General features: G+C 36.8%; 1 protein-coding gene across 3 annotated transcripts in view; it reads left to right on the top strand.

The window, feature by feature from the left end:
* The window catches only part of UTP20 (UTP20 small subunit processome component), a 95,345-nt gene that overhangs the window by 51,409 nt on the left and 20,020 nt on the right, over positions 1-23,916 (top strand). For 2 of the 3 annotated variants that reach the window (XM_057555887.1, XM_057555886.1), the window contains 16 exons: positions 2,920-3,063; positions 3,661-3,740; positions 6,607-6,824; positions 7,340-7,484; positions 8,717-8,804; positions 9,678-9,821; positions 10,018-10,068; positions 10,173-10,325; positions 11,650-11,805; positions 12,131-12,271; positions 12,861-12,998; positions 17,381-17,520; positions 17,774-17,856; positions 20,691-21,007; positions 22,232-22,371; positions 22,585-22,741. In XM_057555887.1, the coding sequence (XP_057411870.1) occupies positions 2,920-3,063; positions 3,661-3,740; positions 6,607-6,824; positions 7,340-7,484; positions 8,717-8,804; positions 9,678-9,821; positions 10,018-10,068; positions 10,173-10,325; positions 11,650-11,805; positions 12,131-12,271; positions 12,861-12,998; positions 17,381-17,520; positions 17,774-17,856; positions 20,691-21,007; positions 22,232-22,371; positions 22,585-22,741 (2,295 nt within the window). The remainder of the gene's footprint in view (positions 1-2,919; positions 3,064-3,660; positions 3,741-6,606; positions 6,825-7,339; positions 7,485-8,716; positions 8,805-9,677; positions 9,822-10,017; positions 10,069-10,172; positions 10,326-11,649; positions 11,806-12,130; positions 12,272-12,860; positions 12,999-17,380; positions 17,521-17,773; positions 17,857-20,690; positions 21,008-22,231; positions 22,372-22,584; positions 22,742-23,916) is intronic. The other variant, XM_007165813.3, reaches the window with a different exon arrangement.

The raw sequence follows: 23,916 nt of genomic DNA, 5'->3' as shown, positions 1-23,916 counted from the left end.
GCTCTTCCTTCCCACACCAAGGCCTGAAACTCCGCAGGCAGGAAGCTGGGGAATGTGTAGGACTCGTCTCATCTGTTTCCCCTCTCTCAGGGATTACTGTCCTCTGTTGCCTGCTGTCCAGTGTCCAGAAATCGTTGTTTCATATATTCTGTTCAGCTTTTTAGTGTCTTGAGAGGCGAGGATAAAATCTGGTCCCTGTCACTCTATCTTGACTAGAAGCAGTAAAACCATGTGAAAGGAGAAGGCAGAACAGTCCTCTGACTAACACAGGGCTGGGAACAGCTCGTGTTCCCAACAGCCAGAGCAGAAACCTCATGAGACCTGGGGCATCAGGGAGAGTCCTTGGAAGGGGATTGCCTCAGTAGTGGAGCCAGATTAGCCCAAGCATAAAGGCTGCTATGACACCACCTAACAAAGCTTAAGAAGATCAAACCTTTTCCTAATTAACTGCATCCCTGTTCAGAAACTTTTAGATGATTTAAATGAAACTAGAATTCACAGTGACATCCAGTCAGGTATTACCAGGTATGCAAAGAAAGAGGAAGATTTTGCCCATAATGAAGAGAAAAACCAATGGATAGAAGCAGACCCAGAAATGACACAGGTGATAGAATCAGACAAGGACATTAAAACAGGTGTTAGAAATACACTCCATACATTCACAAAAGTAGAGGAAAGCATGAACATGTTAGGGAAAGACATGAAGATGTAAAGAATTTAAAATAAAATGAGGGAATGTGGTAGGAAGTGACCCATCTGGAGGTGGATGGGTGCTGCTTTTACTAGGGTGTTCAGGGCCATCTCTAAAGAGGTGATATTTGAGCTTACACCTCCCCAGCCGCTGGAAGAACATTTCAGGCAGAGAAAATGACTAGTAGTACAGAGTCCTGAGGTGGAACATTCTTGACACATCCTGAGAAGAGACAGAAGGCTGAGGTGGCTAGAGCACAAGGAGCAGGATATGTAAGATGACGTCAAGAGGTGGGTAGAGCCTCGTAGGCTATGACGAGGAGCTGGATTTACTCTGAAGTGTACTCGGAAACCTCTGAGAGGTTTGAAAGCAAGGGAATGATACGGTCAGTTTGATGTTTCAAAAATATCACTTTGCTTGGCGGAAAGAGGCTGTGTAGGGCCAGGAGTGGAAGCTGAAAAGGGGTCTTAGAAGTTTTTTTGTCTGTGTTACATGAGAGCTTCAGGGCCATAGGGAGAATTGTGTGAGAATTTTAGTTTTTACCTTATAGTGAGGGATAGTGACTACCTGTATATGGCTGTGTTAAGTCATGAAACATTACAGGTTGTATAAGCCCTCTGTAAGTCCTCTGACTTTCTGGTTAACTTAGAAGATGTTATTCAAGAATGCAGCCTTTCTCCTGAGTCAACAATCAGTAACTCAAAGGATCATTTATGCAATTTCACAGTTCATTAGACAGTGAGGTGCTAGCCTTCCAGACACGTAGGAGCTTTCTTTTCTGTTCTGTTCTTTTTTTTATTTTATTTTTAATTCTTGGACAAGTTCAAGGAATTCTTTGAGGTTCTGTAATGAATTATTGCATGGTAATATGCTCAAGTGAGTTAAAGTTCTACATTTGTGTGTTTGAGCTAAGTTACACATTTACTTTTTTGTATCTTTCAGATCCTCCAGGGCATTGACTGACACTGAAATAGGTGTCTTGAGGGTTCTTGAGGGTCCTTTTGGTTTGGGTTTGGTTTTTTGTGTTTGTTTTTGTTTTGTTTTTGTACATTTAAGCAATGAAGTAATCGTAAATGTCCATAAACTCAGTCATATGGACTGTTCCTCTAGGAATTAAAGTCTGCAGTTGCTCATTTTCAGGATTTTTCTCCAGTTTACTCAACAATTAGTGAGAAGTCTGGGCAGCTGATTACAAAAGAGAAGAGTACATGTAGATCCTACTTGATTGGATGGGAATAGGGGAAAGGGAGGGGTCTGATTTGGTGTCATGTTTGCCAAGGTTAGTTTCTTACTCCTCTGGGGGATCATGATACCATGCTTTTTCAAATATCAGTAATAGTTTTTATTTTTCACTAAACATAATCTAGCAGATAATGAAAATATTGCCAATAGAATTGAAGCAGAACAGAATGACTTGTAATTGTGTCACCTTCTTATGCTTGCCAGTCATCTCCTCTCTTTGTAACTCGTATAATGAGATAATTAGCTAAAAATGAATGGTAGAAACTTGATGGGTATGTGAACTATCATGATTCCTCAGACTTTTGCATAGCAAAGTAATGGCATCCTTGTTCATATTCTCTTGAATTTAAAATGTACAGTTTCAGAAAAGTAAAACAACGTAGAATACAAAGCAGCTGTTCCCACTGAGATTTTGTTTTTGCCTGAGGACACTTAGTGTGATTTTACTGGGCCTGATAATAGAACACATCCCACCACCTGGTTTTTTTAAGTATGCTTTCCCCTCTTGTTCAATAAGAAAAGCAATATGACTTACTCAGTTGGCACTTCCATGTGGATCAGAGCTTCATAACAGGATCCCAGCTTGATTCTTCACCACCTGAGCAGGAGTGCCTCCCTGAGGAGTCAAGAATAAAAGCAGTATCTTTTTTTTTTTTTTTTTAATTTTTATTTATTTATTTATTTTTGGCTGTGTTGGGTCTTCGTTTCTGCACGAGCTTTCTCTAGTTGTGGCAAGTGGGGGCCACTCTTCATCGCGGTGCGCGGGCCTCGCACTATCGCGGCCTCTCTTGTTGTGGAGCACAGGCTCCAGACGCGCAGGCTCAGTAATTGTGGCTCACGGGCCCAGTTGCTCCGCGGCATGTGGGATCTTCCCAGACCAGGGCCCGAACCCGTGTCCCCTGCATCGGCAGGCGGATTCTCAACCACTGCGCCATCAGGGAAGCCCAAAAGCGGTATCTTTTTAATAGAAGATCTTTATTTTACAGATACAGCTGAGGTTTATTAACCCACTGAAAAATTTAAGACGTCTTGGAATCAAAATGGTAACTGATATCTTTTTGGATTGGGAGTCCTATCAGTTCAGAACAGAAGAAATTGATGCTGTATTTCATGGTGCAGTTTGGCCCCAGGTAAAGCTTGATTTCTGTGTTCTGCCTGGATACCTTCTGCTTTTTCCTTTAATACTGCTTCACCAGCACAGTCTGCACCCAGCCACGAATGCTAATCCGGGTCTTTTCTTTCACATCAAGCCTTTCTTTGCTTCTGCAAGTTTTAGAACACTTTTCTTTGCCTCCACTACCACCTAAAGCTCCAGAGCTAGTTTCTCCAATACCATAGCGTTTATACTTAAGGCTAATTTGAATATGACTGTTGTCTCTTAAGCAAAGGTAACCTAACTTCTGTAGCACCTCACATAGTATGCCTCTGGGTTTTGACAAGCATGAGGGAAAATACACAGGGGTTTTTGTTACTTAGTTCCTTGTTTGATATCTCTGGTTGTCCCCACTTGGTGTTGATAACTGGTGTAGTTATAGCTAAGACTGTAGGAGAGACTTGATTTTACGAAAGATTTCTCACTACTCAGTTTGTCCTTTAAATGTTTATCTCTTGGCTCTTTTATCCTCTGGTGTGATTTCTGTTCTTGTTCTGCTTTTTAGTTGTTTGGTTTTTTTCTACAATTCTGTGTATGTTCTTATTTTGTATTCTGTTTTTATTTTGTGTCCTAGATCAGCAGGCTTGGATCTGAGAGTCAGTATTCTCCTACTCCTCTGCTGAAACTAATTAGTATCTGGTGCAGAAATGCAAGGTATAATCTTTTTTTTTTTTTTTTTTTGCCTTTAAAAAGGGCAGTGTTTTAGACTAACTGGTCAAGGGAACTAATAATGTAATTTATGCTCTTTCCACACAGTGACCTACTTTCAGTGCAGTTAAAAGGAATAAGGCAGTTGAATCTCAAAATACATAGTTTGAAGAAAAATACAAGTTGCTGAATAATAGGTGTAGTGTGTTCCAGGAAAAATGCTTTTATATGTGTATGTATGTGTGTATAAATACAAAATGAAATAGAAAATGGATCAAGGCTACATGAGAAACAATGTCACCATAGCATGTGGAGGTTTGGTGAGCTGGAATGGGGAAGGGAGACTTTTCATGATATATCTTCGGAGTGTTTGAATTACTTACAACAATAAAAAAAGGAAAAAATAGATAAAACAACATTTTGCAATTTAATATAAATTAAAATTGTAGAGTGTATATTATATCAAGACTTACACATTTTTTGCTGTTTTTACAATTTCATTAAAACTTGAAAATTAGGGATTTCCCTGGTGGTCCAGTGGTTAGGACTCTGTGCTTCCACTACAGCGGGCCCAGGTTCCATCCCTGGTTGGGGAACTAAGATCCCTCAAGCTGCGTGGCATGGCCAAAAAAAAAAAAATTGAAAATTGAAAATCAGTAGTACTGGGGGGCTTCCCTGGTGGTGCAGTGGTTAAGAACCCACCTGCGAAAGCAGGGGACACAGGTTCGATCTCTGGTCCGGGAAGATCCCATATGCCACAGAGCAACTGGGCCCGTGCGCCACAACTACTGAGCCTGCACTCTAGGGCCCGTGAGCCACAACTGCTGAAGCCCGCGCACCTAGAGCCCGTGCTCCTCAACAAGAGAAGCCACCGCAGTGAGAAGCCCACGCACCACAACGAAGAGTGGCCCCCACTCCGCAACTAACGAAAGCCCGCGCACAGCGACAAAGACCCAGCGCAGCCAAAACTAAATAAATTTTTTTAAAAAGAAGAAAATTAGTAGTATTGGGATTGATATGGCTGTTCTTCCAATGTGTAGTGATTGTATCAACAGTTTGATTTGACCTGGCAAAGGGAAAAACAGATGTGAAACACACTAGGTAGTTATATCATCACCCAAATATTACAATTTTGCATGTTTGCTTAAAAATAAAAGCTGATTTGTAATTTGCATTCTGTCTTTTTCCCGGTTCCCACTTAAAAATTTCACAAGCTTTCTGGATTTTCTAGGTCATTGTCTTCTATTCTTTGTAAAATTCCATCTAAATATGCATACAGCGCTCATGGTCACAAGTCAATATCCTTTTGTGGACATTATGAGCCATTTACAGAACCTTCATCTACTGATGGTTCAGAGATGCTGTGTTACAGACCAAATGCATATTTACTGAAGAATGTGGGAACTTTCAGTAAAGTGGGAATGTGGGAAACCTATTTTGTTTATCTCAGTGATGGAAACAGACTTAAGTTTGCCCTGATCTATTTTGAAGAATGAAAGATAGAATAAAAGAAAATGTGTTTATTATTGATTCAATGATGTTAAAATCTTGGCATCAGTTTTTACAGAATTGGGATCATACCATATAGCTAGCTTTTGATTTTGTTTTTTTCATGTAAATTATGTCATGAACATTTCCCTGTGTCATTAGTCTTCAAAAACAATACCTTGCCATTGTCTTCCTCAGGAAAGCCTGTTTTATTTTTACTGTCATAAGGGCTCTTTTCATTTATTTCCCAATTTGAGAAAGCAATTTCATATCTTGTTTTTTCATTGGACGTTTATAAGCAGCACTTCATAGGCATACTTGAGAAATGTTTTATAGTTGTGTCATTGTTATACAAATAAGCCATGAAGGACTTTCATCCAAGAAGACTTTACAGTAGTGACTTGGTTTATATATTAGTTGGGTCCTTACTCAAGTATAGATCCACATCATTGGATGCCACCTCATTCTCTTCTACAATTTCTCTCTCGTTGACAATGGAGATATAATATGTAAAGTATCTTGCTTGGTGCCTGCGCATACTATCCCCAGTATCTGTTGGACAAAGATGTATGAGTATAACCCCTTAGAACTTTTCTTTCAGTCTGTCAGGACTAAGTATGTTAAAGTGCTTGAGCTCTTTTTCCAGTGATGTTGAATTGGTAAAGCCAAACTATATGAATTTTTTCAGTTTGGCCTTCCTACTGATTGTTAGGATTGCATCTCTGGCTGTAAAACAATTGCTAGTTTGCCCGTGGCTGGAAAGCTATGGTGTTCTCTACCTTTTTGGGTATCATTCGTGTGAGTCTTTCATTACTGGGGATGGATTCATCTCCCTCCCTTGACAAATGATCCTAATCTGAATGTTGCATATCCTAATTCAGCAAATATTTGTTTGGTCTGTGGTCTGTACTCCTAATTTTCATGTTGTAGTACATGGTTTTTATGTGACCATATAAACATTCATATTCTAGAAGGCTTATAATTGAAAAATGCCTGTCTTTAATACATTCCTTTTAGAACTAGGGCTTAGACTGCGGTTCACAGCTCAGCCGTACGACTTATTAACTCATTGGCTTTAGACAATTCTCAATTTCTTCATCTGTAATGTGGAGATAAGGATACCACCTTAACATAGAGATATTGTGAGGATTAAATGAGAAATATACATAAAGTATGTAGATAATATGTTTGTATGGTGCCTAGAATTATTATCCATCAAATTTTAGATTTTAAAGTAATTTCCCTTCTGAGTAATCTTATTAACATTCATATGCACACATACACATATATATTCATTAAACTCTATGAAAATTCATATGGAACATGTTTTTAGAAATAAACGTATTGAAAAGGAAGATGACTATTTTAGTGTTTTTTCTTGCAGGTATTTCCCTTTCCTGGCTAAACAGAAACCTGGGCACCCAGAATGTGATATCCTGACCAATGTTTTTGCGATTCTCTCAGCAAAGAACCTCTCTGAAGCCACAGCTAGTATTGTGATGGAAATAGCTGATGACCTTCTTAGCCTTCCAGATTTTGAACCCACAGAAACAGTTTTGAGCTTACCGGTGACAGGATGTGTATACACAGAAAGTGCAGATGGTATGTAAGCTGTATAGAGCAAACGATTCTTATACTTCTGAGGTATCATTTGTGCTCTCAGAATGGAAAAGTTGATAGAATCTGACTCTTTTTATAACTTACGCTATTAAAAGAGTTTCTTTTCTCTAGGAATTAATACCAATTTTTATAAGCTGAATTTTCTTTGCAGTAGGTAGAAATTCGGATTATTTACGCTCCAGAAAGCTCAACTACCCTTCAGGACATTATCAGATGATTTCCACTGTCATGTCTCTGAATTCTTACCATATTATCCTAACAATTCTCTTACTACTACCAAAAATGGTTTAAATCCTCAAGGGTCTCATATAAAATTTTAATTTAGCTAATGATATAGATGTTTTGACTAAGAAGAAAGTTATTTAATATTTAGAGTTGAAATGTATTAAATTTTCATCGTAATTGAGTGCTTTCCTTTTCTGTCATTAGGAAGATATTGTACAGTTATCTTTTAAGAGTGTAGTTAATTAAAATCAGTACATTTATCACTATTTCAGAGTCTATCACGATAGGAGGACAATTAATTCTACCTCATGTACCTGCAATTCTCCAATATCTCAGCAAAACCACAATAAGTGCAGAAAAGGTGAAAAAGAAGAAGAATAGAGCACAAGTCAGTAAGGAACTGGGCATTCTTTCAAAGTAAGTGATACATTGGTCCTTAAAAGATAACATTACCACCTGTAGTTATAATTTTTTTTAGTTATGCTTGGTTTTTCATTTAACAAGGTAATAAGCTAAAAAAGTTTTCAGTATTTTAAATGCCCTCCATTTTTAAGTTAATGCAGAATTCTCTTTCTCTGCTGAAATAAACCTTTTATGACATCTGCCTTTATTTAATCATAAAAGATTACAGACTTTTCAAATTCCGAAGGTAGACTAATAGATTTGCTTGTTTATTAGCCTTGACATATTTTGTTCAATTGAAATTTTGAGTTGTGTGAGATCACATAGTTGTGATTTTTTTTTAAGTGTGATTGATAAAAATAATTTTAAAGAGCAGGTTGCTGTGTTTGTTCTTCTAAGAGTCGAGAAGATCTTGCAAGCGTTTTTAAAGATTCTCTTTAAAGATTCTCTGCATACTGCTAGACCTGGTAATATACAATTGTGATTTCTATAAAGTGCCTGGTTAGTAACTCTGAGCGCACAAAATGATTCTATCTTAAAATCTAAATTGTTACAGGACTTAGTTGTTGAAAGTTTATCTTTTCTGTTACTTTCAGCAACAATAAAAAAATGATATATTAGAATCTTCCAGGAACTTCTTTTTAAATGTTTTATTTATACTAGTGTATTTCTAAGTTTTGCAGAACGGGAAACCATAGGAAATATACTTACTAAATTTTATCATAGGCTACGTGATAGTGAGAAGATGATGAGTGATTAGGCACCAGAAGGACTACATTTGAAAGACCTGCTCTACCACTTCCTTGCTGTGTGACATCAGCTTATCTGAGCCACAGTTTTCTCTGGGCAAAGTGGGGTTAATAATTCCTACATTATAGGGCTGTTTTGGGAGTTACATGGAAATGTTGTATATAAAGCCTAAAACAAGTCTCAGCACTTAAAATATTGTTTCCTTGTGAAATAAGTAATTACCAATTACTAATTATAGGATTGGAGTTTACTATAACCCACCTACACAATCAGATGTTACAAAAGCAATAGAATAGTAGCCACCAACCTGAAGTTGGAGGGAAATAAAAGTGGGCACTGCTAAATAACTGAGTTAAGCTTTTTACACATACACACATACTTAAAAGCCACCTGGGTCTTTCATCACTGATGTTTTTTTATGAAAAGTTTAACTTCTTGGAGAAATACTCTTAACTTATATATCTTCCTTACATATCCCATTTTTTTTCCTTCTCCAGGATCAGCAAGTTTATGAAAGAAAAAGAACAAAGTTCTCTGCTCATTACACTGCTCCTGCCTTTCCTCCACCGTGGCAACATTGCTCAGGCATGAATTGACAGCACATTTATTTGTCTTTGAAGTGGCACTTTATTATTAGGTTTATTTGTAAACAATAATTTTATTGGTTAGATTCTGTGATGTATTTATCCCAGAGTATTTGTGAAAAGACTTCATACAGAAACATAGAATTGAAAACAGAGGAGAAAAATTGGGAGAGAAAGAGGCATGGGGTCAGGCGAGAAGGTGGAGACCTCATCATCTACCATTACAGTAAAAGTCTTAAACCCTTTATTTTCCTTTGTTTAGCTTCTAATCCATTTCAGGATTTTTTCCCCTCTCTGACTTTGATCAATAACAAATCTGCAACCTGAGACATGCATTGTTCTTAAATATGGTGACAGTGGCAAACTGAATGAAAAGTCAGACTGTTTTAATATTCAGGCATAGTTTAGAGTTTCTGATATGATTTTCAAACCGTAGTTCAGTCTTGATTAAAAGAGTCTTCCCATTTTGCACACTCATTTATAAGGCCTTAGGAGTTATACTGAATGACTCCTACTCAATAGTAATTCAGTTTAGAAGACCACAGATTTGTGAACAACCAGAAGTGTGTATTTTTCCTCAGCAAGTTCATTTTTCTTGGCTCTTTAACTAGAAAATAGAAGAAATTATTTTTCAAAATCATGCATATTTCCTATTAGAATTAAAGGAAGAAACTGTTAATGGACACTATTATAGGTTTTTGGTTAAGTTAAAATGCTAAGAACTTTTAAAAGACTATGAAATAACTTTTGTAAGTACTACTACTTTTACTTCTTATTTATACTTACCTGTTTTCTGTGCTGTAATATATTAAAGCCAATTTGACCAGTTTTATAAATTACTGAAATACGATGTCTCTCAATATTTTTTCTTAAGGATACAGAGGTTGATATTCTGGTGACAGTACGAAACCTGTTGAAACATTGTCTGGAGCCTACGAGCTTCCTCAAGCCTCTAGCAAAACTCTTCTCAGTTATTAAGAACAAGTTGTCAAGACAGTTGCTTTGTACAGTTTTCCAGGTCTGTAATACTCATTTTTACCCCAAAATCACCCCTTTTTCAAAAGATAACTATGATGTGGAATGCATATTAGCAGCTTGCTTGGTGCTGATATGATGTTTCCATATATATTTGAGTGCGGCAGGGAGTCAAAGGGAGGTGGGCAGACAAGTTAAGGTTTTATTCCCTAATAATATACTGCTTTCATTCCTTTTAGACTCTTTCTGATTTTGATAGTGGATTAAAATATATTACTGATGTTGTCAAGGTAAGAAAGAAAATCTTATGTCTCTTTTGCTTCCAAAGTATTATTATTCCTTATTTAAGATTTATATACCTTCATTTATATGGTTTCAATGGCATTTCTCGTAGCTTAACGCCTTTGATCAAAGACATCTTGATGATATCAACTTTGATGTTCGCTTCTCAGCGTTCCAGACCATCACCTCTTATATTAAAGAGATGCAAACCATGGACGTTAACTACCTAATTCCTGTTATGCATAATTGTTTCTATAACATGGAGGTAGGTTTTTATAGCAAAAATTTATGAATTTTTTTTATTGTTTTGATAATATGACTAAATGACCTAATTTCTTAATTTGGTTTGGAGGGGGATGGGATTTTTAATATAAAATTTCTTTTAGTTGTAGAATATTTTGTTTGGCAAAGACCATACTGTTATGCTCATGATTTGAAAGGCAGATATTTTGAATAAAATAATATATGTGGAAGCACTTTGAAAAGTTAAAAAGCTGTGTATTAGAATAGGAAAATCCACAGAGATAGAAAGTAAATTAGTGGTTACCAGGAGCTGTGAGGGACGGGAGGAACGGGGAGAGTGACTTCTAATGGGTTTCCTTTGGGGGTGATGAAAATGTTCTGAAATTAGATAGTGGTGACGGTTGTAAAGCCTTCTGAATATACTGAAAACCATTGAATTGTACAATAAAAGGGTGAATTTCATAGTGTGTCAGTTAAATATCAATTTTTTAAGTTATGTAACTATATTATTTAAGTTTGCCCTCTTTTATTGATATAGTAGAAATAAAAGGGGTTTACAACTATATTAAGTGCCATGTTGCTAAAATGAATTAAAACTCAAAAATGTGGAAAATGAAACCCTTGGTTAATAGTTAACTATGTAGTTGTATCAGTAATCTTTTTGTGGCATTTTATGGTTGTTCATCTGATACTAAGGATTAAGTAATATAGGAAAACGTAATCTCCCCATTTGGGCTCATTCTTCATATATCTTATCAAATTTCAACATGAGGGATCCTGAATCACTGCCTGGTTGGCTGAGTTAGGAATACTTTTTCTACACTCACAACCTACATTCCTTAAACCAGGAACTCTGAAGCAGCTAACCAGAATTATACCAGCCAACTCTGTCATTGTAAGTGATCACCTGATTTTGAATATTGAAAACTGGCTTTAGTGAACCTTTTGTTCTGTTTGCTTTGAGAAATAAAGCTAGTTAAAAAGTACATCTCTACATCAACTATACTTCAATAAAAAATGAAAAAAAGAAGAAAAAAAAATCCATGACGGATAAAATACCAAATTTCTAAATAAAGGCAAAATCAGTAACAAAAAAATAGTACATCTCACAGTATTTTCTGAAATAACTGACACTTCTCAGTAAGCATGACTTTTCAAAGTCACTTACTGTATTCCTCACAACCCTATGTTTGGCTCTTCCTTAAGTATGAAGTACCTGTGGGACATTTCTTAGTAGAGAGTTTTATACAGAACAGTGGCTAAATATTATAAACTCTTTCATTGGGAAATACTATTCAATATTATAGTTATTGTACAGAATAATTTGGGTTTTTTCCTGTGTCCAGTTAGGAGACATGTCTTTAAGTGATAATGCAAGCATGTGCTTGATGAATATCATCAAAAAGCTTGCTGCTATGAATGTCACAGAGAAAGAATATAGAGAAATCATTCATCGTTCACTCCTGGAGAAACTGAGGAAAGGATTGAAGAGCCAGACAGAGGTATTGGGGTTTGCAATTAAGTGCTACTATCTGTGGGTTTTGTTTGTTTTTCCCTACTTCTGCTATAGTTGTGTAGAAAAGCAGTCAGGCTTAGTACACTTAATTAAAATACTTGATTGTATAAATATTCAGCAAACTTTTAACAGGGGAGTAGGAACAGAAAAGAGGGCAGTCACTTCTGATTTTATATAGTTTGTTGTTTCAGTGGGAATGTGTTACTTTTTTTAAAATTGTAATGACTTTTTTGGTGTTTCTTTGTATTACCTAAGAAGCAAATTCTTTTTAAAATTAAAAAAAAATTTTTTTCTCAACTCGATGTTTGCAGAGTATTCAACAAGATTATACCACGCTGCTTTCCTGTTTAATTCAAACCTTTCCAAATCAACCAGAATTTAAAGACTTGGTACAGCTAACTGATTGCCATGATCCAGAAATGGACTTCTTTGAGAATATGAAGCACATTCAGGTAGAAGACAATTCTGCTTTTTTTTCTTGTCTATAGACAAGTGTTTCAAACCGTTCTGTCTCATTTAAAAAGATATATTTTAGGGAATTCCCCGGCTGTCCGGTGGTTAGGACTCCACGCTTTCACTGCCAAGGGCCAGGGTTCAATCCCTGGTCGGGGATCTAAGACTCCACAAGCCGCACGGTGCGGCCAAAAAAAAAAAGTAAAAGAAAAAAAAAGAAAAAGATATATTTGAATTTTCCCAAAAGTTCTGAGCTTCTCATTCCTTGGTCTTTGTGATCATCAAATTTGCATAGGAGATGATTGTTTCCTGGGGTCTGATTTCCTTGGTGGTGTCACAAACCACAATAATAGTGTCACCTTTCCCTGCCATTTCCTAAGAAGTTTAAATGCTCTAGGATCCATTGGTAAAGAAATACTGTGGATTGTGTCTCTGAAAGCAAATCAAGGCACAAGTGTTTGCTCATGTAACACATGGACTGTATTTCACTCTTTTAATCTTTTCATGGAAGAGGAACATGATACTGAAATGGAGCTGGTTGTAGTTGAGATTATTCATTAACTAATTCATATTTTATCTGACTCGTAGATCCACAGAAGAGCAAGAGCCTTGAAGAAACTGGCAAAACAACTAATGGAAGGCAAAATTGTGCTGTCTTCTAAATCTCTTCAGAATTACATCATGCCTTATGCCATGACTCCAATTTTTGATGAGAAAATGATCAAGGTAGGGCATTAGATCTAGAAACCAGTAAGCTTCTCCCCGTACCATGACACACTTTTCCAAAATGTAGATGGGGTTGGTGGCATCCATACTGATGTTGTCACCGTAATTACAGGCCTAGAATAGTTCTAAAGCCCTTAAAATTGTGCCTGGCACTTGCTCTAAATATGGTGGCTATTATTTTATTTTTGCTATTATTAGCTCACAAAGGCCAACCACAAAATATTTCCTCGCTTAGAAATGATCACATTACTAAGATGGCATACTATTATTTTTGTATCATAGGCCTTAATTCTCATTGTTTTCCCAAATGGCTCATAAGAAATGAAATAAAACAACAGCTGCCTTTTCTTTAGCTCTATACCAGGTACATACACAATACTAAGTAGTTTAATATGTAATCTGATTTCATCCTTACAACAACTCAACCCTATGGGATAGAGACTGTTATCATTGTTTTATAGGGGAGTAAACTGAGAATATGTGAGGTTATAGAACTTTCTCAAAAACATATAGAGTCAGGGGCTTCCCTGGTGGCGCAGTGGTTGAGAGTCTGCCTGCCAATGCAGGGGACACAGGTTCGAGCCCTGGTCTGGGAAGATCCCACATGCCGCGGAGCAACTGGGCCCATGAGCCACAACTACTGAGCCTGAGCGTCTGGAGCCTCTGCTCCGCAACAAGAGAGGCCGCAATAGTGACAGGCCCGCGCACCGCGATGAAGAGTGGCCCCCCACTCGCCGCAACTGGAGAAAGCCCTCACACAGAAACGAAGACCCAACACAGCCAAAAATAAACATGATAAATAAATAATAAATAAAAATTAAAAAAAAAAAAACAAACATATAGAGTCAGAACTGGTATTTGAACTCAGAATGTCTTCACTTTTATACCTCATAGTGCCTAAGAACAGTGCCTGGCACATGGTAAAGACTTGATAAATATTTAAGTCTAATTGAGATAATATCAGGATTTGTGACTTGAATTTATACTGTTGATTATATGATCTTGTTCAAGGATAGGTTTCCTCTATGATTTCAGGATATTCAAAAAATTTTTAAGAATTTCTTAAGTGGATAAAAGAATGCATCCCTAAATTCCAGTTTGAAGAGCCAGTAAGCAGCTCAGATTTAGATGGCAGTAAAATAGTAAAGAGATATAGATGAAAAAATAAATTATATTTAGCTTTAATTGGTATTGTTATGGTATACCTTTCTACAGTCTTTTATTTTTAACCTATTTGTGATTTTACTTTTAAAGTTGGTTTCTTGTAGGTAGCATATAGCTGAATCTTGCTTTTTTTAATCCAATCTGACAGTTTCTGCCTTTTAATTGGTTTTAGACCATTTGCATTTAATATGATTATTAATATGGTTGAGTTTAAATCTATGATCTTGTTATTTATTTTGCATTTGTTCTGTTTTTTTCCTCTTTCCTCCTTTTCTTCTTCTATTGGATTAATTAGATATCCTTTAATGATTTTATTTTATCTCTGTTGGCTTATTAGTTATCTTTGTACTATTTTTTTTCATAAGTTTTACCTGTGTGTTAGTTTTAAACCACACAATACACTGTTGTTGTTTTTGCTTCAAACCATCAATTATCTTTTAAAGAGATCCTTAAAACTAAAGAAAAGATCTTTTGTATTTGCTTCCATATTTATATCAGTAATTTCCAGTGCTCTTCATTCCTTTGTGTAGATGCAGATACTCATCCTGTATCATTTTACTTTTGACAGGAAGACTTTCTTTAAATTTTTTGTACTGCAGGTCTACTGGTAATGGATTCCTTCAGCTTTGGTTTGTCCTTTCTTTTTTTTAAATTTTTTTTTTTTAATTTATTTATTTATTTATTTATTTATTTTTGGCTGTGTTGGGTCTTCGTTTCTGTGCGAGGGCTTTCTCTAGTTGCGGCAAGCAGGGGCCACTCTTCATTGCGGTGTGCGGGCCTCTCACTATCGCGGCCTCTCTTGTTGCAGAGCACAGGCTCCAGACGCACAGGCTCAGCAATTGTGGCTCACGGGCCCAGTCGCTCCGCGGCATGTGGGATCCTCCCAGACCAGGGCTCGAACCCGTGTCCCCTGCACTGGCAGGCAGACTCCCAACCACTGCACCACCAGGGAAGCCCTGGTTTGTCCTTTCTCATCTTTGTTTTTGAAAGATAATGTTTCTAGGTATGGAATTCTAATTTCACAGGTTTTGAGTTTTTTCCCAGTACTTTAAAGATACTACTCTACTGACTTCCAGTTTATATTGTTTCTAAAGGAAGTCATTCTTTGTTCCTCTGAGTGGAATATATCTTTTTTTTTTCCTGGCTGGCTTTAAAATTTTCTCTTTATCACTGACTTTAAGCCATTAAATTATGATGTGCCTTGGTGTCTTGTGCTTGGGGTTTGTTGAGCTTCTTGGATCTATAGATTTATAGTGTTTGTCAAACTTTGAAATTTTTGGCCATTACTTCTTCAAGGATATTTTTGGTTCCCATTCTTGCCTTTGGAGATTCCATTGTATTCCATTCCAAGTTGTCCCATAACTCACTGACACTCTTTTTTTTTTTTTAAATAGTCTTTTTTTTTTTCCTTCTGGGTTTCATTTTGTTTCATTTTTCTATTACCATGTCTTCAACTTCACTAATCTTTTCTTCTGCTCTGTCTAATCTACTGTTAATCCCATCTAGTGTATCTTCCCTCAGAATTGTCTTTTCCATCTCTAAAAGTTCAATTTGGGCCTTTTTCTTACATGTCTCTCCTTAACATGCCCATGCTTTCCTTTCCCTTCTTGATCGAATGGAATATATCAATAATTATGTCAATTGTTTTAATATCTGTGTCTACTATTAAGTCTGTATCATCTGTGTCATTTCTGTGCCCATTTTGATGGGTTGATTTTTCTTCTCATTAGAGTTATTTTCTGCTTCTTTGTATGCCTGGTAGCTATCTTTCAGATACCAGACATTGTGAATGTGACTTTGCTGGGTGCTGGATGTTTTTGTATTTAAGTGTTCCTGAGAATTGTTTTCAGATGCAGTTGGGCTACTTGTGAGTAGTCTGGTCCTTTTTCTTTTTTAAATTTATTTATTTATTTATTTTTGGCTGTGTTGGGTCTTCATTGCTGCATGCGGGCTTTCTCTAGTTGTGGCGAGCGGGGGCTACTCTTCGTTGCAGTGAGCTGGCTTCTGATTACGGTGGCTTCTCTTGTTGCAGAGCATGGGCTCTAGGCAAGCGGGCTTCAGTAGTTGTGGCATGTGGGCTCAGTAGTTGTGGCTTGCAGGCTCTAGAGCGCAGGCTCAGTAGTTGTGGTGCACGGGCTTAGTTGCTCCACGGCATGTGGGATCTTCCTGGACCAGGACTCGAACCCATGTCCCCTGCATTGGCAGGCGGATTCTTAACCACTGTGTCCCGAGGGAAGTCCAGCCTTTTGAGGCTCGCTTTTAAGCTCTCTTAGGCAGGAGCAGCCTTTAGTCTGGTGCTTATTTGAACCCACCGCCGAGGCACTAACTTTCTGAGTACCTGAATACCTAATGCTTCATGTATCATGAGGTTTTTTTACTCTGGCTGATAGGAACATGATCTATTCTTGTCCCTGTGTGGTCTTAGATGAGTGTTTCATCTTTTCCTTTTTGGTGGTTCTTTCCCTGTCTCTTCCTTACTCGTGTGTACTGATCAGTTCTCAGCTGAAGCTTAAGGAGCTCTTTCTCTGGGCAGCTTTTCTCTGTGTAGCTCTCTTCTGTCTGGTTCTCTGCCCTGAGGACTCTAGCTCCACAGCCTCAGCTCTGCCCCCTTAACTCAGGGAGACATGGGGCCCTTTCTGGGTTTCTTCTCATGTGCTATGACCTGACAGTTATCCCTACACAATGAATTGGGGTAACTCTACAGCTCATTTCATTTGTTTCCTTTCTCTCAGGAGTCACTGTCCTGCACTATTTGATGTCCAAAGTCTGAAAACTGTTTCATATATTTTTGTCTACTTTTCTGGTTTAAGGTGTGAGGGTAAATCCAGCTCCTGTTCTCCACTGTGGTCTGAAAGAGCTGTCTCCGTTGCGTCGTACTCACGAATGCTCAGCGGTGCAATCTGTAGTTGATTCTGACATTTGTCAACTTTTACACATTGAATTTACTTCATTCAGTCTGTAGACTTGAACCAATCGGAGGTCTGAGTGGAATAGAAAGCAAAGTGTGTTAATATCTTTTAATGAGAGGAAGATGTCATTCCTTTCATTGACAGCATCTTTTCCTAGAGCTAGGGGAAAACAATGGAGTATAGTTTAGGCGTTCTTTCCTTTCTATAATTGCTGATCACCTACTGTCTAAGCTTTTTAATGCACCAAGTTAGCTGTGTACTTTATTTGCAAATACTTATTCTTATTGATGCTCTTGATTTGTTTTACAGCATGAAAATATAACCATTGCTGCCACAGAGGTTATTGGAGCTATTTGCAAACATCTCTCTTGGTCGGCATATATATATTACTTGAAACATTTCATTCATGTCTTACAGGCGGGACAGATCAATCAAAAGTTGGGTGTCAGGTATGGTCAAACTGCTTATTTTTGTTTTGTTTTTAAAATGTAAATTTTGGATTATTTTCTGAAACAACCTTTGTACAATCTCAGTTTACTTTTACCTTGTATCAGTGAGGTGATACTAAGACTTGTTAAACTGAAAAAATACCTAAAACTGGTAAAAAATAATTTTAATGTTTATCTTTAACTTTCTTCTCTTTTTAAGAGTCAAGTGATATTATTAATCAAATGAACATTTCTGTGAAAATTTTTTTAACAGTTTGCTAGTGATAGTGTTAGAAGCATTCCACTTTGACCACAAAACTCTGGAAGAACAAATGAGAAAACTTCAGAGTGAAGAGAGTAAGTTTTTTAAACTTTCTTAAACTAGATTTCCTTCCTATCCTTGGATACTTTATGATCATGAATTAAAGATAGAAAAATTCAATTTACTCCCTTTTTCTGCTCTTATAGCAGTGACCAGTAAATGAGTCAGGAGGAAGTTAAAATGAATGGTTTGAGTATTTTTGTAAAAAACTTATTCAACAGTAGAGAAGTCCAGACTAAATTGTATGGGTGAAAAAATCTGACCTGTAGATTATTTACACAGAAATTCAATTATATCACCTTAATGTGTGGAAAGAACATTAAGCAGTGAATGCAAAGAAAGTCTAAGAATTAAAAATTAGAGCAACAGTTAATGAAATATAAAGTAGATACAACAGAAAGGATCATCAAAAATAAAAATCAGTCTTTGAAAAGATCATAAATTGGCAAACCTCTGACAAGACTGACCAATGACAATAGAAGGCATAATAAATATTAGGAATTTTAAAAGATCACAATTAAATGAAAAAGGTAAAATAACATTGTGATCTTTGTACTTGTAAATTTGAATACTTGGGTGAAATGTTCAAATTCTTAGAAAAATAAAATACAAAAACTGACTTTAGAAGAAATAGAAAATCTGAATAGATCTCTAATGATTAAAGAAATTGAATCTGTAGTTAAAATTTTTCTTCTGATGAAAATGCCAGGTCTAGACTGTTTTATAGGCAAGTTTTACGAACACTCAAGGAATAGATCAATTCAACCTTATATCAGCTATTTCAGGTGACTGAAAAAGAGGAAGTCCCCACTAACTCATGAAGTTGGTGATTGGTTAATGGAACTTAACACATTAGCAAACAAAAAAATGTGATCATCTGTATAGACACAGGGGGAACATTTGCTTAAATTCAATATCCATTCATAATAAAAGCAATTATCAAACAAGGAATATATAGAAATTTCCTTAACCTGTTAAAAGATGTGTTTTAAAAACCTAATGATGGGGGACTTCCCCGGTGGTCCAGTGGTAGAGCATCCACCTTCCAATGCAGGTTGCGCAGGTTTGATCCCTGGTCAGGGAACTAGGATCTCACATGCCACGGGGCAACTAAGCCCGCATGCCACACCTACTGAGCTTGTGTGCCTCAACAAGAGAGCCCGTGTGCCACAAACTGCAGAGCCCATGCGCTCTGGAGCCCATGCCACAACTAGAGAGAGAAAAAACCCACGCACCACACTAGAGAGAAGCCCACACCACAACTAGAGAAAGGGAAAAACCCATACACCACAACTAGAGAGAGGAAAAAACCCGCACACCACAACTAGAGAGAAGCCCGCACACCGCAACTAAAGATCCCATGTGCCACAACTAAGACCTGATGCAGCCCTAAATAGATAGATAGATACATAGATACATAGATAGATAACCAACCAACCAAATAAATGATGGGACTTCCCTGGTGGTCCAGTGGTTAAGACTCCACGCTTCCACTGCAGGGGGCGCCAGTTCCATCCCTGGTCAGGGAACTAAGATCTTGCATGCCGTGTGGCGTGGCCCAAAAAAAAAAAAAACAACCTAATGAAACATCATACTCAATGGTAAAACATTAAAAGCCTTTGCTTTAAAACCAGAATGAGCTAAGAATACCTACTACTACTGCTTATATTGAACATCAGACTCTAAAGGTTTTAGCCATCACAGAAAAATAAGGAAAAGAATAAACACTTAAGTAGGCCAAGGTATTTATTCTAATTGTTTTGGCTAAAGACATTGAAATATCTTGGCCCTTAGTTTGCATTACTGCAGTGTTCCTACTCAAAATTATCTAATTCTTTGATTTATTATCAAATCACTCCAGAGCCACACTGATGAAGAGAAAAACTGTTTTGAATTTGTAGAAACCAATTGTGTTTTAAATAATTAATGTACTAAAGCCCCTTAGTTTATCTTCAGTCAATTGAATCTGCATTTTGAAATTTTGCATAAACAGAAACATTAAAAAATTAAAATATTAATTCACTTCACTGTTTTCTTCTTAGGTATGAATGAAGTTTGAAACAGTTAGTGAGCATCTACTGTGAAATGTGCTTTTATAGACATTATCTCATTTGTCCTCATAAGAACCTTACAAGAACCTTAGGTGTTAGTTACTGCATGTTTTTGATACGAGAAATTGAGATTCAGAAGTAAAGTAACTTTCCCAAAGCTACACGGCCAGTCAAAAAAATGAAGACTAATAGCTATCATTTTTTGGAAAGTCAGTGAAGTGTCAGAAATATATTTTAGGCACAGTATAGACTTTGTCACATTTAATCCTGACAATAGCCTTGCAAGTAGGTGCCATCTACGGTTTACTGGTGGAGAATCCAAAGCCCACGAGGGTTAAGGTAACGTGACTATAGTCACGTGGCTTGTTAGCAGAGCCAAGTCTGGACTTTCTCTACAGTACTGCCCAGTTTTCTTTAATAAACTGAATCCTATAATAAGGTACGTTTCTGCATGAGACTTGTTGGCTGCCATTATGATTTTCATGTTCATGAATGTAGGTTTTTGCTTTTGGAAACCTCCAACCACAGTACTTTGGAAGCTTTCTTTCGGTTAAGAGCCCTCCTCCCCCTAGCCTCTCCATGTGTTCCCAAAGTACCCTGTACTTGCTTGCTATTCCACACTTTTTTTTTATAATTATCAGTTTACTTGTCTCTATTCCTCATTAGGCTAACTGTAAGGAAATGAAGGACCATAACACTCTCATTTACTGCTGTTTCCTCAGCCCTTATCTTGCCCTTATAGTCGTTGATATTTTTTATTAGATGTTAGTAGAAAAGACTACTTAACACAACTGTGTTGTTTCCTTATTTAATTTAAGGTGATTTTTGTTGTTTACTAAACATAGACACCATAGAAGAGATTGAGTTGCCAGAGCATGAAGCCATGGAATTAGAGCATATGGATGAGGATGAGAAGGAAGATGGATGCAAGACTTTGTCAGACAAGAATGAAGAGCTAGAAAACCCTGACCCAGATGATTGTGAAGGGACAGCAGCTAAGGAATCCGAGTGTATCACGAAGTCCATCTCTTTCCTTCCTTGGAATAAGGAAGAATTGGAGAAAACAATTAAAAATATCCAAGGAACCATAACTGGGGACATCCTACCCAGGCTCCATAAGTGTCTGGCATCTACGGTAATCATTCTGTTTGGGGCCCAGCGGGTCTGTGTGACCCTGTGGGGTGTCCGTGGGGCCCTGTCAGACCGAGGCTCCTGACTATGTGGATTGACATCAGCTTTTGGATTTTCTTTTATCTCTACATTTCACAGTTCACCTCCCTTCTCTTATCTCATCATCTTCAGGTTCATCTCGTACAGCTAAGGTAGTAATGTTTCTTCTTCATTATGATTTTGATACTGGTAGATATATGCTTTTCTATCTCCAAAGTAGATATTAAGATGACTCCCATTTCCAAAAAAGGTTATTAAAAATTAGAGTATGTTTCCCTTTTCTACTTCTTGGCCACTTCTCTGCTATTCAAAAATACATCTTTTTCAGGACTTCCCTGGCGGTCCAGTGGTTAAGACTCCATGCTTCCAGTGCAGGGGGCGTGGGTCCGATCCCTGGTTGGGGAACTAAGATTCCCGCATGCCACACAGCGTGACCAAAAAATTTAAAAAAAAAAAAAAAGGAAGAAAACAAAAATACATCTTTTTCTTGGTTAATAGGGGTAACATTTTAGGAGTGCATTCTCATGAAGCCAGAGCCTTTCCTACTCAGTGTAAAACTTGAGCTGGCAAACTGTGGCCCATGGGCTGAATCTAGCTTGCAGCCTGTTTTTGTAAATAAAGTTTTATTGGAACACAGTTACACCCCATTCATTTACATATTGTCTGATTCTCCTTTTGCCTTACAATAGCAAAATTGAGTAGCTTCAATAGCGGCCATAAAGTCAAAATTACTTACTATCTGACCCTTTACAGAAAGTTTTCCAACCCCTGATGTAAAATACCGACTTCATCATTTTGTATATTTGTAAATAAAGTTTATTTGGGGCACCATATTTTTTTATGTACCAACGATGTCACTTAAACACCTGAAAGTCCCAATTAACACAAATTTTATGTCACTTTTTAAATATTCCACAGCAGTCTTAACCCCACATCAGTGAATACTTGGTTTTATTTATTTATTGATTGGTTGATTGCTCCTTTGAAAAGAATATTCTTATTCATATTATTTTTATAATTTTTGGAAGATTATCAAATTGCATAATTGAGTTTGTTTTTTAAGACATTAAACTTAGAAATGGATATAAGATATATCAAAAGAGCTTATCTTTCAACTGTAAGGTTGTAGTGTTGGTAGGTCCCTAATCCATTTATTTTTGTTTTAGTTTAACCTAAATTTTTCTTACAGACTAAAAGAGAAGAAGAACACAAACTCATAAAATCAAAGGTTGTGAATGATGAGGAAGTGGTTCGAGTTCCGTTAGCTTTTGCCATGGTTAAACTAATGCAGTCCCTTCCACAGGAAGTTATGGAAGCTAATCTGCCAAGGTATGTTGTGTGACAAATCAGAAAAGTTCAGTGAAACTCAAAAATTGGTTCTATCTTCTCTTTTGTCAGGAAGAGAAGTACTGTCACAATTTGCTGTAATTTAGAATCCTAACTGGCATAATTTGGGTTATGAGTAATTCAGAAACAAAAGGATATTTATATTTTTATTTGGTTCTGTTAATTTAATTAGTCAATTAATTTCTCATGTTCTAGTATTTTGCTGAAGGTGTGTGCCCTCCTCAAGAACAGAGCACAGGAAATCAGAGACATTGCTCGCAGCACTCTCACAAAAATAATAGAGGATCTGGGTGTGCATTACCTACAATATATTTTAAAAGAATTACAGACTACCCTTGTGCGTGGCTATCAGGTAAATTGCATCATGTACTTTATTTTTTTTTTTTTTTTTTTTTAAATGTTGACATAATTATCATTCCAATATTACCAACACTAAAATGAACATAGCTGCCTAACAGTTGTTTATAATTACTTATAATTTATAAATCCTGCCTACTTTCTTTTTTTTTTTTTTTTTTTTTTCCACACACACACACTGTATTTTATTTTTACAAGAGATAGATAGACTGACACCAAGCATTGTACATGGATGACCACAACAAAAGCAACAATGATTGCAATTACCAAACAATGCATCATGTACTTTATATTCAAATTGGGTTGGGGTTCAAATAGTTGCACTTTAAACACTAAGTCATGATACTTTGGGTCTGTCTTTTGTAAAGTTGATCTACTGAGAGAACAAGCAAGAATATTTAAAAATTTTTAATCAGTATTTTTAAAAATCTGTTTTTTAAAAAGCCCTTATAGTTAACTTTTTTAAAGATCCTTATAGAACTGCATTTCATAACCTGTGTTTTTCTCTCAAATCACTTGATATCAAGTTTTGTATTCTCTGAGTTCTTAATAAAATTCTTGTATATTGAATGTATAGCCACACATGTGAACAGTAAAGAACATAGACATTTGTTTAAGAGTTGAAATGCATGACATGTCATAAAATTAATAAGAGCACCAGGTGGAATACAAAGCTCTTTGAGTAGTTACCTGGCTGTCTTGCTACTCCCAAGTGTGGGCCCCAGACAAGTGGCCTCAGCAGCACCTGGGAGATGTTAGAAGTATGATTAGGACCCTACACCTGACCTACAGAGTCTGCATCTTAATAAGATCCCTGAGCGATCTAAAGTTTGAGAAACACTGCAGCTTGTGTTTCTTAAGTACCCAGCCAAGACTCCTGGTAGTTAGCTTGACCTTCCAAGTCCTCGTTTGTTCAGAGGTAGGTTCCTATTCTATAGGCTATAAGTAGCACACTAAAAATATCAATATGCATTGCCACTGTCTCTCTTTGTATAGTGTTGTAGTGCTTGCTCCAGGTTACCATATCCATACTTAATTTTTAATAATCTATTTAGAATCCGTATTTTACCACTTCAAGTGGAATGTAAAAACCTTATTACCCTATAGATCCCTTCACCCTTCCTTTGTTTAAAAGTTGTTTATGTATTACTTTGCTGGAAACTTATATGT

The sequence above is a fragment of the Balaenoptera acutorostrata genome, chromosome 11 (genome assembly GCF_949987535.1).
Source record: "Balaenoptera acutorostrata chromosome 11, mBalAcu1.1, whole genome shotgun sequence".
NCBI lineage: Eukaryota > Metazoa > Chordata > Mammalia > Artiodactyla > Balaenopteridae > Balaenoptera > Balaenoptera acutorostrata.
The sequence above is the reverse complement of the archived record's forward strand: the minus strand, read 5'-3'. Positions and strand labels throughout refer to the sequence as shown.